Source organism: Leucoraja erinacea, chromosome 17, assembly GCF_028641065.1.
Source record: "Leucoraja erinacea ecotype New England chromosome 17, Leri_hhj_1, whole genome shotgun sequence".
Taxonomy (NCBI): Eukaryota; Metazoa; Chordata; class Chondrichthyes; order Rajiformes; family Rajidae; genus Leucoraja; species Leucoraja erinaceus.
In genome coordinates, this window is record NC_073393.1 from 6086835 (window position 1) to 6105584 (window position 18750).

General features: G+C 45.3%; 1 protein-coding gene across 2 annotated transcripts in view; it reads right to left on the reverse strand.

Annotated features, from left to right (window-relative positions):
• Positions 1-18750, reverse strand: part of tox3 (TOX high mobility group box family member 3) — a 105744-nt gene that overhangs the window by 14692 nt on the left and 72302 nt on the right. For both annotated transcript variants that reach the window (XM_055648420.1, XM_055648421.1), the window contains exons 4-6: positions 10633-10902; positions 7854-8081; positions 4483-4563 (exon numbers count right to left, since the gene is read on the reverse strand). In XM_055648420.1, coding sequence (XP_055504395.1) covers positions 4483-4563; positions 7854-8081; positions 10633-10902 — 579 coding nt within the window. The remainder of the gene's footprint in view (positions 1-4482; positions 4564-7853; positions 8082-10632; positions 10903-18750) is intronic.

An 18750-nucleotide genomic window follows, 5' to 3' on the forward strand; every position in this document is an offset into this window, starting at 1 on the left:
ACAAAATGCAGCAAACTTAAACAGAGTGAAGGAAACTCTTCCCGCAAACCAGCGCATCCAATTGTAGGTACCACGAACTGCAGCTGGTGCTTTACAAACAAGAATGGACACAGAGTGCTGTACAAAATGGAGGAGGTAGGTTCTAGGTGACGTGGGGAACCTGATTCACGTAAAGGGCAGCGGGTGTATGGAACGAGCTGCCGGAGGAGGTAGTTGAAGCAGGTACGACCGCAACCTTTAATAAACATTTGGACAGGTACATGGATTTAGGAGGGATATGGGCCAAGCGCAGGCAGGTGGGACCAGTGTAGCTGGGACATTAGTTCGGAGATACAGCATGGAAAAAGGACCTTCGGCCCACGCCGACCAGTGATCCCCGCACATTAACACTATCCTACACGCACTAGGGACAATTTTTGCAAGCCAATTAACCTACAAACCTGTAAGGCTTTGGAATGTGGGAGGAAACCGAAGATCTCAAAGAAAACCCACGCAGGTCACGGGGAGAACGTACAAACTCCGTACAGACAAGCACCCGTAGTCGGGATCCAACCAGAGTCTCCGTCGTTGCAGTCGCTGTAAGGCAGCAACTCTACCGCTGCGCCATCGTGACATGTTGGCTAGTGTGGGCACGTTGGGCTGAAGGGCCTGTTTTCATGCTGTATGACTTCATGGCTAGTCAAAGTAGCTGATTTGAATGAATGCCGAGAACGCTAATCGAGCATTTTATTGATCGATCCTGACGACGGGTGCTGCCTATACCGAGTTTGTACCTTCTCCCTGTGACCATGTTAGTGCGCTGGGATCGCTGGTTGGCGTGGGCTCGATGGTCCCGTTTCCGCACTGTATCTCTAAACTAAAACTAAACTAATAGTCAATACTAACAATGGTGAGGATATAATTCAAGGAAAAAAAATAAGCGGTGGACAGGCAAATAAATCAATATATGAAATACTTGCCAGGCTTTGTCCCGTTAACACCTCTTTCCCAGCTGCTACATTCAATCTGAAGAAGGGTCCCGACCCGAAACATCGCCTGTCCGTTCCCTCCACAGATGCTGCCTGACATACTGAGTTCTTCCAGCACATGGCGTTTTAAAAAGGATGGGTTATGGCTAAACGCCACCACACGTTTCCTTTCAATTTCGGAAGGCTTTGTACAAGTATGTTTTCATTTTATTTTCGCAGTGAAATGCAGCGGAATCATTTTAATCAATCCTGGAGCACTTGGGGGATTTGGCTAGTTAGCTGCTAAATTAATATGTTGATCATTATCAGTTATAATGAAGGGGAAAAAAAAAAATCTCAACCAGCCATGTGATAATAAGCAGCAATAAAAATCAGATATCAAAAGCATGCTGTGATGAATAATCATTTGGAACAATTTTAAACTAATTATGAGACACTGGAAGATTATCTAGCCTGTAAGAGTGCCTGTAACAAATCCAATGGCAGGACTCTGCATCTAGTGATGGAGAGGCAACACAGTGGTGCAGCGGTAGAGTTGCTGCCTCACAGCGCCAGTGGCCCAGGTTCGATCCTGACTACGGGTGCTATCTGCACGGAGTTTGTACGTTCTCCCTGCAACCTGCGTGGGTTTTCTCCGGGTGCTCCGGTTTTCTCCCACACGCCAAAGACATGCAGGTTTGCAGGCAAATTGGCATCGGTAAAAATTGTAAATTGTCCCTAGTGTGTGTGTAGGATAGTGCTAGTGTACGAGCCAATCGCTGGCCGGAGTAGACTCGGTGAGCCGAAGGGCCTGTTTTCGCGCTGTATCTCTGGACTCTAGAGTCTAAGGCTTAAACTATCAATGCTTTACATTTTTAATTCTAAGACACTCTTATAGAAACTCTCCCAATTAGCTAAATCAACTTGCAGACTCTTGGACAAGGTGCATTTTAAATGTGATCATTGCCATATTAGGAAGAGAGCGAGCCGTGGAATTTGGATTGGTAAGTTGGGAATGCTAGGGAACTTCAATCTCCAATCGAAGAAGGTACAATGTGCTGGACTAACTCAGCGGGTCAGGCGGCATCCCTGGAGGTAAAAGAATGGGGGCCGTTTCGGGTCGGGACCCTTCCTCAGACTGAAAGTGGAGGGTTGGGAACTGGAGGCAAGATAAGGCCATGACAAAGCGGAGCCGGCTACAGATGACCAAGGATGGGTGGAACTCGTAACGGCTATGCAATGGCGGACCAGGGACTCGTTGAGGTGGGTTTGGTATAAACCAGCATTCTGTGTAATTCCTTCCGACACATTTAATCTCCAATTGGCTCTGTAGCCGCCCCTCCCTCTCAAAATTCTTTGGAAGCTTGTTTAAGGAAACTAGAACGCAATGAATATTCCCCGCAATGCTTCACCACCTACTATGGTCTCTCTCCCATTTATCCAATCTCACAAGAATTCCCACTTTTAAATTCCAGTATCTCTGGAGAACTGAGAACTTCTCCACCCAGTTTGTGTTATAGTCCCTCAAAGCAAAATCCAACACTAACCCATCCCTTCTGATAGAGGTTCCCACTGTTTCTAGCTCATTGGGTCTTGGCGAGATCCAGATAATAACACACAAGGATGGACCTCATTGAAACTTACTGGATAGTGAAAGGCCTGGATAGACTGGACGTGGAGAAGATGTTTCCACTAGTGGGAGAGCCTCGGACTAGAGGTCATAGCCTCAGCATAAAAGGAAGGAAGGAGATGAGGAGGATATTCTTTAGTCGGAGGGTGGTGAATCTGTGGAATTTATTGCCACGGAGAGCTGTGGAGGGCAAGTCAATGGATATTTTTAAGGCAGATATAGGTAGATTCTTGATTAGTATGGGTGTCAGGGGTTATGGAGAGAAGGCAGGAGAATGGGATTGACAAGGGAAGATAGACTTAATGGGCCGAATGGCCTAATTCTGCTCCTTTCACTTATGCGTTGTCCAGTTGTTCTTTATGGAGGGGTGAGAAAACGTTGTGCATTTAGATAGCACCAGCACTCCAAACGCTGACCAACTTTCACAGGGATTTACAAGGTGGCAAATGGATGGGTCAATTCCACCACCAGCGTCATGGAGATAATAACGGGACAATCTGTTTGTGTGAAAATGATTAATGAGTGAGCAATGGCCACAACACTTGCCTGCTCTCAATCAAAAGAGTATCACGGGATCTAGTAACCCAAGCATGTTCTCATTTGAACATCAACTTCTTGATTAGCAACAGCGTTTCTTGATTAGGCAACAAAGGCTACCAGGGGAAGGCAGGGGATTGGGGTGGAGAAGTGAAAAATAGATCAGCCATGATTGAATGGCAGAGTCGACTCAATGGGCCGAATGGCCTAATTATGCTCCGATGTCTTAGGGTCTTGTGCTCTGAAAGACAATGATCTCCTTCAGCAAGGTATTTGCCCAGACTAGATTGAAATGGGCCAAACGCGGGCGGTTTGGATTAGCGTAGATGGGGAATCTTGGTCAGTATGGACACGTGGGGCCGAATGGACTTTCTCCATGCTATATGACTTTAGTTTCGTTTAGTTTAGAGGTAGTGTGTGGAAACAGGCCGATTGGCCCACCGAGTCCGCGCTAACCAGCGATGCCCGCACACTAGCACCATCCTACATGCTAGGGACAATTTACAATTTTTACTCAGCCAATTAACCTACAAACCTGCACGTCTTTGGAGTGTAGGAGGAAACCGGAGTACCCGGAGAAAACCCACACAGTCACGGGGAGAGCGTACAAACTCCGTACAGACAGCACCCATAGTCAGGATCTACTGCAACTCTACCGCTGCGCCACCGTGTCACCCCAAGACCTTCAGACCCTTTCGTAGAGTCCTAGAGTCACACAGCACGGAAACAAGCCCTTCACCTCAACCTGCCCACATCGACCAACATGTCCCATCTACACTAGTCCCACCGGCCAATATCCCTCTAAACTTGTCCTATCCATGTACCTGTCCAACTGTTTCTTAAACGTTGCGATGGTACCTGCCTCAACTACCTCGTTCGGCAGCTCGTTCCATTACACCTCAGGTTCCTATTAAATCTCCCCCCCCCAAATGCCTTAAACCTGGTTCTCGATTCCCCTACTCTGGGAAAGAGACTCTGTGCTTCTTACCGATCTATTCCTCTCTTGCAGTTGGACTTGAAGCCATGGTGTGCTGGCCCAGGTTTAAAATGTTGTTTTTAAAAACACATTCTATTTCCTACCCTCAATGATACAGCTGGTGAAAGATACACATTGCTGCAGCAGCGTATTGTGACAGAAATGACAAATGATGAAACACGGCCCTTTTCCATGAATCCAATATGTGCTGCAGACATATTTTGTCACTTACTTTTTGTCACGTATGTGATATAAAACCAAGTTCCATTATGTGATTTGCGGAGGTTTAATTCAGTTTGATTCAGTATTTCAGCGACCCTTGCCCAGGCACGAACTATAAAAACCAGTATAAGCAAATAAAGCACATTCACAATGCACCTTCGGAAAATTACCTTTGAGACAAGACTTGCTCGATATGCTGCAAGCGCTTTCAGATATTCCTTTTTGGCAGCTTCTGTTTTTCTCTTGTACACCTAGATTCAAAAATAGATGTTTTAGTTTCAGAAATACAGTGCGGAAACAGGCCCTTCGGCCCACCGGTTCCGCATCGACCGGCGATCCCCGCACATCCTGGGAAGTCAGGACTTTCATATGAAGAAAGGCTATATAGACTCGGCTTGTACTCGCTAGAATTTAGAAGATTGAGGGGGGATCTTATAGAAACTTACAAAATTCTTAAGGGGTTGGACAGGCTAGATGCAGGAAAATTGTTCCCGATGTTGGGGAAGTCCAGAACAAGGAGTCACAGTTTAAGGATAAGGGGGAAATCTTTTAGGACCGAGATGAGAAAAACATTTTTCACACAGAGAGTGGTGAATCTCTGGAATTCTCTGCCACAGAGGTAGTTGAGGCCAGTTCATTGGCTATATTTAAGAGGGAGTTAGATGTGGCCCTTGTGGCTAAAGGCATGGAGAGAAGGCAGGTACAGGATACTGAGTTGGATGATCAGCCATGATCATATTGAATGGCGGTGCAGGCTCGAAGGGCCGAATGGCCTACTCCTGCACCTATTTTCTATGTTTCTATTAACACTACCCTTACAAACACTAGGGACAATTTACTATTTTTACTCGAAGCCAATTAACCTACAAACCCGTATGTCTTTGTGGAGCGTGGGAGGACACCGAAGATCTCGGGGAAAATCCCACGCATGTCACAGGAAGAATGTACAAACTCCGTACAGACAAGCACCCGTAGTCAGGATTGAACCCGGGTCCCTGGCACTGTAATGGGCCTGTCCCACGTTTGGGCCTGTCCAACTTACGCGACTTTTTTGGCGACTGCCGGCACCCGTCATAGTTCGTTGCAGGTCGCTGAAAATTTTCAACATGTTGGAGATTTTGTGGCAGTCGCCTGTAGTCGGCCAAATAATCGCCTAAGTGGGACAGGCCCATAAGGCTGTAGCTCTACTGCAGCGCCACCATTACATTCTCAAACGTTGCTTGAATATTTATCGCCATTATATAAAATTCTAAATTTCCAATATCTGCGATGTTACAGCATTCAATTAATATAAAATGTTTTAATATAAATGTCAAATTCAATTAAGTTCCGTTTGTTATTAAAACATTAGAAAATGGAAGCACAAGCAAGAGGGTGATTTGGTCCTGTGAAAGGATGTATAGCCACTGTAAAGAGCCCTCGGTGTAGATGAGTTATGACATGGAGGGGATGGGGAATATGGTGAGTATAAAACAAGATTCGTTCAGAAGTCTTAGAAGCAGAATTAGGCCATTCAGCCCATCAAGTCCCCGCCGCCATCCAATCATGGCTGATCTAGAAACATAGAAAATAGGTGCAGGAGTAGGCCATTTGGCCATTCGAAACGGGGGAGAAACAATCGGGAGAAAAGCATTGCATTGAATATCCGACAAGAGAATTCAAAGATAAAATATAGTGAGGCCGATGTAACCATATAACATATAACAATTACAGCACGGAAACAGGCCATCTCGTCCCTTCTAGTCCGTGCCGAACACGTATTCTCCCCTAGTCCCGATCTCTTATAGAAATATAGAACTGAGAAAATAGGTGCAGGAGTAGGCCATTCGGCCTTTCGAGCCAATATGATCATAGCTGATCATCCAAAATCAATACACCGTCCCTGCTTTTTCCCCCATATCCCTCGATTCCTTTAGCCCTAAGAGCTATATCTAACTCTCTCTTGAATACATCTTTCCCTCTCAACACCATTCTCCCGCCTTCTCCCCATAACCCCTGATGCCCGTCTCAATGAAGAATCTGTCCATCTCTGCCTTAAAGATGTCTATTGACTAATTCGTGTGGGATTAGGGTAAATGGGCCCATGATGTGGGGGATAAAAAGCATTGGTTTCTGGGCCATATGATTCCAACAAATCTCCATAAAACCACCGTGACCTTGAAATACAGATCATTAAGTTCTGGGAATTTAGTGTTTATATTCTGGCATTTCCTTATTGCACCAATATAATTTCTCCTGCCTCACTCTGTGAAGACCGCACTTGAGTTTTGGCTCATATTTTCCTTTTACTAATCGTGTCTGCAACCTGTGTTTACATTTGTAGTTGCTCTATTAATCTGATATCCCATTTATACTTCCCTTATTAATATAGCAATTTGTTGATCCCGACCATGAAACATCACCTAACCATGTTCTCCAGAGATGCTGCCCGACCCGCTGAGTTAATCCAACACTTTTGAGTCTTTTTTTTATAAACCAGCATCTGCAGTTCCTTGTATCTCAATGTCCCCCTCCTATGCTGACCAAAAAAAAATAAATCCCACATTCATCTCTTTAATTATTCCTTTTATTACTCTTTATTACTCCTCTTTAATGGTAATAGTAGATACATTGATGTTATACTATTTTTAATTTCAAAATTAATTATTGATCCTTTTAACTTTACTAACTTTTCAGTTCTCAGCGTTAGCTTTCAGCACCTTGATATGATTATACCTCAGAAACCAGCTTTGCACTTACTGAAGGATTCGATTGAATGATACAGCATGGTAACAGGCCTTTGGGCCCACCGTATCCATGCCGACCATCAGTCACCCCTTCACACTACTTCTATGTTGTCCCACTTACCTCTCCACTCTTGACACTCTTGGGCCAATTTACAGAGGCCAATTAACCTGCAAACCCGCACGTCTTTGGGATGTGGGATGAAAAGGAGGACTCCCTATGCGGTCACGGGGAGAGCGTGCAAACTCCACACGCAAGACAGCACTTCGAGGTCAGGATTGAACCGGGGTCTCTGGCGCTGTGAGGCAGCAGCTCTACCAGCTGAGCCACTGTGCTACCCAACCTCATGGTTAAAATGTCCTGCAGTAATTTTAATATCAATACGTTAACATAATCTATCTATTTCTGCAAGTGAAAATATGATTTATAAGTTCATAAGTGATAGGAGCAGAATTAGGTCATTCAACCCATCAAGTCTACTCTGCCATTCAATTATGGCTGATCTATCTTTCCCTCTCAACCCCATTCTCCCCATAACCCTTGACACACACATAGTAATCAGGAATCTAGCAATCTCCACCTTAAAAATATCCATTGACTTGGCCTCCACAGCCTTCTGTGGCAATGTATTCCACAGATTCACCACCCTCTGATTAAAGAAACTTCTTCTCATCTCCTTTCAAAAGGTACGTCCTTTTATTCTGACGCTGTGGCCTCTAGTCTGTGGCTCTCCCACAAGTGGAGATGTCCTCTCCACATCCACTCGGTCGGTGGATCGTAACTCCACCACCGTCAATGGAGAGAATCGAGGAGTTACCTGTTTCTGTTCCTCGCCCAGGCTGTCCCACATGGACGCCACGATTTTGGAAACTTCTCCGAAGGTTGCGTTGGGGTTTTGCCCCTTGATGGCAGCTTGGGTGTCCCTGAAAAACAGAGCGTAAGCGGACACCGGCTTCTGCGGCTCGTTTGGATCTTTCTTCTTCTTCTTCTTTGGCGTCTTGGGTTTCTTCCCCGTATCCACGGCGGCTCGTTTCTCCACACTGACCTGAAAGAGGATCATAGAGTCATAGAGTGTGGAAACAGGCCCTTCGGCCCAACTTGCCCACACCGGCCAACATGCCCCAGCTACACTAGTCCCACCTGCCCGCGATTGGCCCTTATCCCTCCAAACCTGTCCTATCCATGTACCTGTCTAACTGTTTCTTAAATGTTGGGATAGTCCCAGCCTCAACTACCCCCTCTGGCAGCTCGTTCCATACATCCACCACCCTTTGTGTGAAAATGTTTCCCCTCAGATTCCTATTAAATCTTTTCCCCTTCTCCTTAAACCTACGTCCTCTGGCCCTCGATTCCACTACTCTGGGCAAGAGATTCTGTGCATCTACCCGATCTATTCCTCTCATGATTTTACACACTTCCATAGGATCACACCTCATCCTCCTGCGCTACAAGGAATAGAATCCCAGCCTACCCAACCTCTCCCCATAGCTCAGACCCTTGAGTCCTGGCAATATCCTCGTAAATCTTTTCTGTACCCTTTCCAGCTTGACAACATCTTTCCTGTAACACGGTGCCGAAGACTGAACACATGATATGTTCTCACCAATGTGTTGTATAACTGCAACATGACCTCCCAACTTCTATACTCGATACTCTGACAGATGATGGCCAATGTGCCAAAAGCCTCTTTGACCACCCTGCCTACCAGCGACTCAACCTTCAAGTAACGAGATTGCACAAAGCGCTCACTTCAAGGCGATTAAAACTGTAAGAATTTGTAAATGCATTAGTTTACATTATGTGGATAAACGATCATTCATTTAAGGCACTAATGCTTCCTAACATGGGCAAAATTGAAAGAACAAATATTTGTACAATTACTTCCAGATAAATCAAAAAAATGACAATGTATGAAATGGCTTTAGGCACTTAAATGCACAGCATACTCTTGAATCCAACAGGATTTAGCAAGAGCAGGTCAAAGCTTTAAGCAATCAAATAGTGGCAGCCCTTTCTTGATCGAGATTAGCTAACTGGGTTTAAAACAATCTCCAAAGTGCTAGACAGTACAAAAGCAGTGCAAGGCAGATTAGTTAATCAAATATCATTCAAAGCAAACTTAAAAATCACAATTATCTAGTGAAAATTAACTGTGACATCCAATGGATCTGTTCATTAGCTTTCATTTTTTAAATGGCCTGAAGGCACTCAGGCAATTATTGACCTTGAAATTCAGTTTATCCGCACTTCAACCAAACCCCATCCGCAAATAAATCAAAATCGTAAACACACTGTCTTGACGTTAAAGCATTGTCGTCTCTCAGTAAGAATAATTCCCATTGTATGCAAGTGAGAATATTAGTTGCACCGTGCAGCTTTAAGCAGACACTTGTACAATGTAGAAACAAGGAACTGCTGGTGCTGGTTTACAAAAAAAAAGATACAAAGTGCTGGAGTAACTCAACAGGCCAGGCAGCATCTCTGGTGAACGTGGATAGGTGACGTTTCGGGACTCACCTCTTCAGACCATGGGGAAGCTATGGCGAAAGGACACAAAGTGCTGGATGGAGTGACTCAGCGGGTGAGGCAGCGTGTCTGGAGAACATGGACAGGTGGCGTTTCAGGTCGGGAACCTTCTTCAAAACCAGCATCTGCAGCACCTTGTGTCTACACTGAAGATGAACATGACACAAGACAGACACACAATGCTGGAGTAACTCAGCGGGCCAGGCAGCATCTATGGAGAGAAGGAATGGGTGACGTTTCGGGTCGAGGGCGTTCTTCAGACTGAGTCACCCATTCCTTCTCTCCAGAGACGCTGCCTATCCCGCCGAGTCACGGGCCTGTCCCACTTACGCGATTTTTTCAGCAACTTGCCGGCACCCGTCATAGTCGCAGCTGGTCTCCGAAAATGTTCATCATGTTGAAATCCAGCGGCGACCAGAACAAGGTACGACTCTTTGGGCAACTACTCACGACCATACAGGCTACATGTCGCCAGGGTGTTGCCTGTATGGTCGTGAGTCGTCTCCTCAGTCACCAAAAAAAGAGTCGTAGCGTCTTTCTGGTCACCGCTGAATTTTCAACATGTTGAAAATGTTCGGCGACCTATGACGGGTGCCGGCAGTCACCAAAAAAGTTGCCTAAGTGGGACAGGCCCTTGACTCCAGCATTTGGTATCCATCATCTGCTTTAAACAACATCTGCAGTTCCTCCCTGCATGAAGGACAATAGACAATAGGTGCAGGAGTAGGCCATTCGGCCCTTCGAGCCAGCACCGCCGTTCAATGTGATCATGGCTGATCATCCCCAATCAGTACCCCGTTCCTGCCTTCTCCCCATATCCCCTGACTCCACTATTTTTAAGAGCCCTATCTAGCTCTCTCTTGAAAGCATCCAGAGAACCGTCTCCACTGCCCTCTGAGGCAGAGAATTTCACAGACTCGCCACTCTCTGCGAGAAAAAGTGTTTCCTCATCTCCGTTCTAAATGGCTCACTCCTTCTTATTCTTAAACTGTGTGGCCCCTGGTTCTGGACTCCCCCAACATGGCATCGATATTACGATATTAGTGACGGCTGGGAAGCAGGCTACGTACCCTGTTGAATTCCTCCGCATCATCCTCGTTTACGGAGCTGGACGGAGACGGGGTGGCCGACTTGCTGGCGGGGGGCGAGGGGGAATTCTGCGGCATCTTGCCCCCTCCTAAATTCAACCCCAACTGGGCGCTCAGCTGAGACTGGTTAATGGTGGTGAGCTGACTGTGTTGCATTAATCCGGCTTGGTTGACATCAGCCATGTGGACAACTGCCCGTATTGCCATGTTGGCATCATGGTGGTATTGGGCAACTTGCGCCCGGCCCAAGTCCTACATTGGAAGAAGAAAAAAAGAGAAACCGTTTGATTGGTACTTTATACTTTATTAGCACGTGCGACAGGTCACAGCGGAAAATCCTTTGCTTTGTGCACCATACACAAGGTATGCAAAGAGTTGCCACATAAAGGGCACCGGAAAAGATATAAATGATTAATTATCGTCCCCTCTTTGCTCTCGGCAGCCGTCGAAGATCGAGGTGGGCCGTCGGAGCTCCGAAGACCTTTGTCAACGTGGAACAGCTCAGCACAGGAACAGGCCCTTCGGTCCACATTGTCTATGCCCAACATGATGCCAACACCAACACTTATCCGCCTGCAGATACTCCTGCTCCCACTATCAAGGTGGCACGGTGGTGCAGCGGGTAGAGTTGCTGCCCTACGACTCAAGAGACCTGGGTTCGATCCCAACTGCGGGGGCTGTCCGCTCGGAGTTTGTACATTCCGCCCGTGACCACGTGGGTTCTCTCCGGGAGCTCCAGTCTCCCCCCCCCCCTCTCTCCACACTCCAAAGACATGCAGGTCCGCAGGTCAATTGTCCCTTGACAAAAGCTAAATTATCCCTGGTGTGTAGGGCAGTGCTAATGCAGGGGGCGGTCGCTGGGCGGTGCAGCAAGTTCAAAATAATGTTACACTGGACACAGAGCTTTGTTGCAAATGAAAACAACGGGTTGTTTGACTACATCCTTGGTGCTCAACGGTAAGATCCTCTTTACGTTTTCTATAAGTGGCTGGCTCCATGCATTCAGGTGAGAGGAACATTCTACTTGCAGTGGTGGCTGGACAGGGGAAGGATCATTGAAGACTACAGGACAAGGCAGATCAGTGAAATGTAAATGACTGGGAATATTGGCAACACAGTTCAAGAAAAATGGATGGAGAGGAAATGATAGACGGAAAGGTATGTATGAACGACAGAAAGGTTTTTACGCAGAGGATGGTGAATACCTGGAACACACTTTCAGCAGAAATGTTGGCGGCATTTAAAAGACTTCTGGCTTAAGACTTGATATGCAGGGCAAGGAGGGATATGGGTCAGGTGCAGGTAGAGGTGAAGGTATTGGCATCAGGTTCAGCACAGACATCGTGGGCTGAAGGGCCTATTTTTGTGCTGTACTGTTCAATGTTCCACGTACCAATTGCACTTTAAATGAATTCAAAAACGCTCAACCTTGGTTGAGATTGATTGATTGAAAACAGATCCCTTGGCCAACCGAGTCCATGCCAATCATCGATGGCCCATTCACAGTAAGTCAACATTATCCCACTTTCTCATCCACTCCCTACGCACCAGAGATCCAATTTACAGAGGGCCAATTAATCTACAAACCCACACGTCTTTAGGATGTGGGTGGAAACCAGAGCAGCCTGAGGAAGCCCACGCGGTCACAGTGCGGACGTGAAAACTCCACACAGACAGTATCCGAGGTCAGGATCAAACCCGGGTCTTTGGCCTTGTGAGCCAGTGGCTCTAGCAGCCGTGCCACTGTGTCTATGTCAATGCCAACTATTTCCGTAAGGCCAAGTTATGATGAGGCGATTACTTTATGATGAGGCGATTACTTTCCAGAAATTAGATTGTTTTATCAAGTCAGCCATTTTAGTTGGAGTTCTCCAATGAATTCATTCTATATCATTGCCACTAAAATAACCTCCTGCAGTGCTTGCAGAAGAAAGCTATTTTGCAATTTCTCTTTTAGTTTAGTTTAGAGAAACAGCACGGGAACAGGCCCTTCAGCCCACCGAGTCCACGCCGACCAGCGATCCCCGCACATTAACACTATCCTACTTACACAAGGGACAACGTTACATTTATACCAGGCCAGTTAGCCTACAAACCCGTAGGTTTTTGAAGTGTGGGAGGAAACTGAAGATCTCAGAGAAGGCCCACGCAGGCCATCACGGGGAGACCGTGCAAACTCCGTAGAGACAGCGGGTCTCTGGCGCTGTAACAGCTGCCGGGCAACAACTCTACTGCTGCGCCAACGTGCTGCCCTTCTTGGACCTTGGACTTCATGATAAAAGGTTATTGCCATGCCTAAGTGCCACAGGTCACTCTCCAGTAAAAGACACAAAGTGCTGGAGTAATTCAGCAGGTCAGTCAGCATCCCTGGAGAACATGAATAGGTGACTTTTTTGGGGTCAGGATCATTCCTCACTTTGGATTTGATCATCTAATTTTCTAATAAGAAAGTTTCTATAAGATCCCCCCTCAATCTTCTAAATTCTAGCGGGTACAAGCCGAGTCTATCTATGAAGAAAGACTGGATAGACTCGGCTTGTACTCGCTAGAATTTAGAAGATTGAGGGGGGGGGATCTTATAGAAACTTACAAATTTCTTAAGGGGTTGGACAGGCTAGATGCAAGAAGATTGTTCCCGATGTTGGGGAAGTCCAGAACAAGGGGTCACAGTTTAAGGATAAGGGGGAAGTCTTTTAGGACCAAGATGAGAAAAACATTTCTCACACAGAGAGTGGTGAATCTGTGAAATTCCCTGCCACAGAAGGTAGTTGAGGCCAGTTCATTGGCTATATTTAAGAGGGAGTTAGATGTGGCTAATGGGATCAGGGGGTGTGGGGAGAAGGCAGGTACAGGATACTGAGTTGGATGATCAGCCATGATCATATTGAATGGCGGTGCAGGCTCGAAGGGCCGACTCCTGCACCTATTTTCTATGTTTCTATCTGTAATAACTGAAAAAAATGGTTCTCTCACATCCTTGCCTTAGGTGAGCATCAGAAGTAAAATATATAAATGATATTGTAATCAAAACTCATTCCATGTTTCCAATTTGTGATTGAAGAAAAAAAGTCACCACATAGCTAACGTCTCATTTTGACTTTTATCATATTGCATCCTTACATTGCTACATGAACAGGCCATTCAACCCATCTTACAATATGTCTGCTACTGTGAAAATGATTAAAAATTCGTTTTCAGAAATGTTGATTGCAATCAACGACGTGGTGTTGATTTGTCAATGGGTGGAATTGATGTACTTGTTAGAGTGTGTGATCAGCCACAATTGTCACTGATGAATTCAAGAAGTGACTGGAAATTTGGTAAACCTATAGGTCCTTAAGATGAGCTTTGACAGCACTCAAAGCCTTTATTAACAATTTCGCCCTTCACAAACCTCATACCTTTTGCCAATTGATAACATTGTTCTAGATAAACGATTTTCAGTCACTCCATTTTCACCAACCTTGTTAACTTCTTTAAAATGCATTGCACCACATTCCACAATTGCAGGGTCATGCAAGCTATTTTATCTCCTGTTTGTGTTATTGTGCTAAAAATCTCACAGGTATTTTTTATGGTAGGAAAACAAAGATCTTATTGAGGTGCATAAAATCATAAGAAGAATAGATCGGGTAGATGCACAGAGTCTCTTGCACAGAGTAGGGGAATCGAGGACCAGAGGACATAGGTTTAAGGTGAAGGGGAAAAGATTTTATAGGAATCTGAGGGGTCACTTTTTCACACAAAGGGAGGTGGGTGTATGGAACAAGCTGCCAGAGGAGGTAGTTAAGACTGGGACTATCCCAACGTTTAAGAGACAGTTAGACTATTACATGGATAGGACAGGCTTGGAGGGATATGGACCAAACGCAGGCAGGTGGGATTAGTGTAGCTGGGACATGTTGGCGTTGTGGGCAAGTTGGGCTGAAGGGCCTGGTCCAACACTGTATCACTCTATGACTTTATGACTCTAATATAAACAACTATGCAGTCAAACACTTTGTCCAAAAGAACAAAAATCCAGACATTAAACATTTTATGATGCAGTTCACCAGACAAGGCTGCTAATTCACTAAATTGATTAAAAACGTGAATTGATTTAAATGTTGCGCACAATGTTTATACATAAGAAGGGCAACAGTTTGTGGCTTAAATTCGTCACAAATCACTGCAAAAAAACCCATTATGGGAAGGTTTGCTTGGAGGTAAAAATTGGCAGATAAATGCGTGCTCCACGTTTATAGCGCAAAAACAATTTCTTTTTAGTGTTAATGAATATTCACTAAGAGGATTTGGCACGCAAGTACAACTATACCACAATATGTTTGATATATAAAGCAATTCTCTTTTTTTAGTGTGCTATTAGATGCATCAATTCACATTTCAATTAAAATGGGGATTGCAACCTCATTTGTAGTCTTGCCTGGAAACATGGCGAAGGGCAATATTTTCCCAGAACACTGTGAAATGTAGACTCCGATACGTACAATTCACTGAGATAGATCTCTCCTGTAAACTGGTGTCGTGAATATTAGGCAGACGCTGGTGAATCGCGCCGAATATTATAGAACATATACTCGCGCATTAGCAAGGGCCGTAAGAAAATGCTGCTGGCTCCTGACATTCACTGGCCCTCTCGAGTTAATATCGGAATTCATTAAAAACTAACCTCACATAGCACACACCACGGTCCCTTAGCACTTCCACGGCAAAGCTGGGAAAGGCCGTTAACAAGTTCAATTCTCATTCAATCTGCACTGCTGCTCTCTCCGAAATGTTTCATTGCAAGAAGAGGGATAAAATAATCTATATGGTAATTATGAGGATAAATGTCCCAGCTACTTTCACCAACAGGAAAGGTCAGCTTTATTCTGGTGTTTTATCAGCTCATGGGCACATACTCCCTTCCTGGCTATTTATATGTGAACTGTGCTTCCCTCGCTCCCCCCCCCCCCCCCCCCCCCCCCCCCCATCCTCACTGTCCCCCCCCCCCCCCCCCTCTTCTTCACTTCACCCCAACCCCTCCCCATTCATAACTTCCTACAGAAACAAGCCCTTAAACCAAAATGAGGAAAAATGAAATTCTGCATGCTGGCACAGTATATAATAGCGCAGAGATAAATTGTTCAGCTGTGGCCCCTCAACCCTCCTGGGCTGAAGAATTTTTTTTTTTTGTGGGTATTCAGAACTTGTTCAACATGATTTCATTTCATTTCTGGCAGAGGCCGGGAAAAGTAAATTACAGAATCAATCATACAGAAGGTCAGAGTGAGACTTCATTACAAGTATTGCATGCCTGCATGAATATCTTTCATTTCTGACTGACCCAATATGTCACAATAGCTGTCTAGTAAAAATTCCACTTTCCGAACCTGATGTAGTACAGAATCCATTGCTATTCAGTGGGCTGGACAGATTACAGAGAGATGTTAAGGGAATGTGCAGGGAAATACAAGGCATAGTTTCGAGCAAATGTCACGGGATAAATATACAATTATTTATAAAATAATACTAAAAGGAGATTTTATCAATGGGCTCAACGTAATTAAATTTGAATTCAGTATTAAGGTAATATTAAAATGAAAGTACAGACTGCGATTTAGTGGAACTGTGTATATCAGAAATATTTTTAAATCCAAGTGTAAATTAAAGATGAATAAGATGATTTTTCCCCAAAACAAAGTTAAGAGGTGTGATTTCACAATGCAGTCCACATGTAAGATAATGAACAAATAGAGTCAGAGTGTTACAGCATGAAAACAGGCCCTTCGGCCCAACTTGCCCACACCTCCGACCAACACTGTCGCATCTACACTAGTCCCACCTGCCTTTGTTTGGCCCATACACCTCTAAACCTAGATTCTTGATTAGTACAGGTGTCTGGGTTTATGGGGAGAATCAAGAGAATGGGGTTAGGAGGGAGAGATAGATCAGCCACGATTGAAAGGCCCAAATGGCCTCATTCTGCCCCTCTCACTTATGACCTTATGATAGAAACATAGAAAATAGGTGCAGGAGTAGGCCATTCGGCCCTTCGAGCCTGCACCGCCATTCAATATGATCATGGCTGATCATCCAACTCAGTATCCCGTACCTGCCTTCTCTCCATACCCTCTGATCCCCTTAGCCACAAGGGCCACATCTAACTCCCTCTTAAATATAGCCAATGAACTGGCCTCGACTACCCTCTGCGGCAGAGAGTTCCAGAGATTCACCACTCTCTGTGTGAAAAAAGTTCTTCCCATCTCGGTTTTAAAGGATTTCCCCCTTATCCTTAAGCTGTGACCCCTTGTCCTGGACTTCCCCAACATCGGGAGCAATCTTCCTGCATCTAGCCTGTCCAACCCCTTAAGAATTTTGTACGTTTCTATAAGATCCACTCTCAATCTTCTAAATTCTAGCGAGGACAAGCCGAGTCTATCCAGTCTTTCTTCATATGAAAGTCCTGACATCCCAGGAATCAGTCTGGTGAACCTTCTCTGCACTCCCTCTATGGCAATAATGTCCTTCCTAATGTACGCAATACTCCAGGTGTGGTCTCACCAAGACCCTGTACAACTGCAGTAGTACAACTGCTCCTATACTCAGATCCTTTTGCTATGAAAGCTAACATACCATTCGCCTTCTTCACTGCCTGCTGCACCTGCATGCCTACTTTCAATGACTGGTGTACCATGACACCCAGGTCTCGCTGCATCTCCCCTTTTCCTAGTCGGCCACCATTTAGATAATAGTCTGCTTTCCTGTTTTTGCCACCAAAATGGATAACCTCTATGATGGTTATTTGCTGCCAAATTAGTCACCTATTTCGGTGTAAAATAAATTTGTTCAATGGAAGTGAATATTTACCAGTAAAATACTTCCTTTGAGCAAAAAATGCCAGTCATGCTGAGACCAAGTATTGAAACCACCACATAAAAGAGTGCAAAGTGTTTAATCTTTCTCTCCCCCCAAACGAGCACTATATATATCTTTAAATTTAGGACCCAGATATATTTCTGTCCAATCTGCTTTTCATTCACCACGGTGGCGCAGCAGTAAGAGTTGCTGCCGTACAGCACCAGCGACCCAGGTCCTGACGAAGGGTGCTGCCCCTGCGGAGTTTGCACGTTCTCCCTGTGACCTGCGTGGGTTTTCTCCAGGTGCTCCGGTTTCCTCCCACACTCCAGAGATGTACAGGTTTGTAGGCTAAGTGAGGCACAGATAGATAGAAAATAGGTGCAGGAGTAGGCCATTCGGCCCCTCGAGCCAGCACCACTGTGACCGGGGTGAGACTGGTCCTTGTTTATGCTGGTGGCCTTGCAGAGGCAGCCTGAGGTGTAGATGAAGTAAATGGAATACAGTTAGATGGGTAGTTAACAGAGTGTACTAACCTTCTCATGAACCTTTCAGCCCTGCCTACAGCTTGCTAATGCTCACAATAGTGCCTTCTTTAACTTGAGCCACAACTGATTACATGAATCGGTGTCATCTGTAGCACCCAAAGAAAGCCGGGAAGCATTTAACAATTTTTTTTGCATGATAAGTCATTGTATCCCTTCTGCAGCTGTGATACATTTTGCCTGAATGACTTCCACTTAAATCACCTGCTCCAATGTGAGGACTGGCTCCGCACCCATCCCTAATCTACTGCCCACCACTACTGATTACATTCTGCAAACATTGAACAGGCAGCTGAAAACACACATCTACACGTTACAGTTGGAAATCCCGACCCACTGTGGGTTATGTCAAAGAAAATTAAACAAGTCTAGCCCAGATTCCGTAGTAAATCCAAGACGAGATTTCCGTAGTATTGTCATCCAAGACGAGATTAGTAGCTAAAGACCAGCATCTGCATTTCCTTCAAAAGCCATGACCTCGCCCCCAAGCTTCACCTTCCAACTCAAAAACTCAATATCAAAAAGCATTTGGGTTACATGTTTCAACCTGAAGACAGACAAATTGACTTTCAAATGCACATCAATCAAACACACATGCAAACCCAACACAACAGACAATGAACAATGGGGGCCACCATGAAGAACAATGAAGGATCCCCCTTTGAGGGAGGGGGGGAAATAAAGAGTGACCAGGCGAGGTGGGGGAGGGGGAATTTGT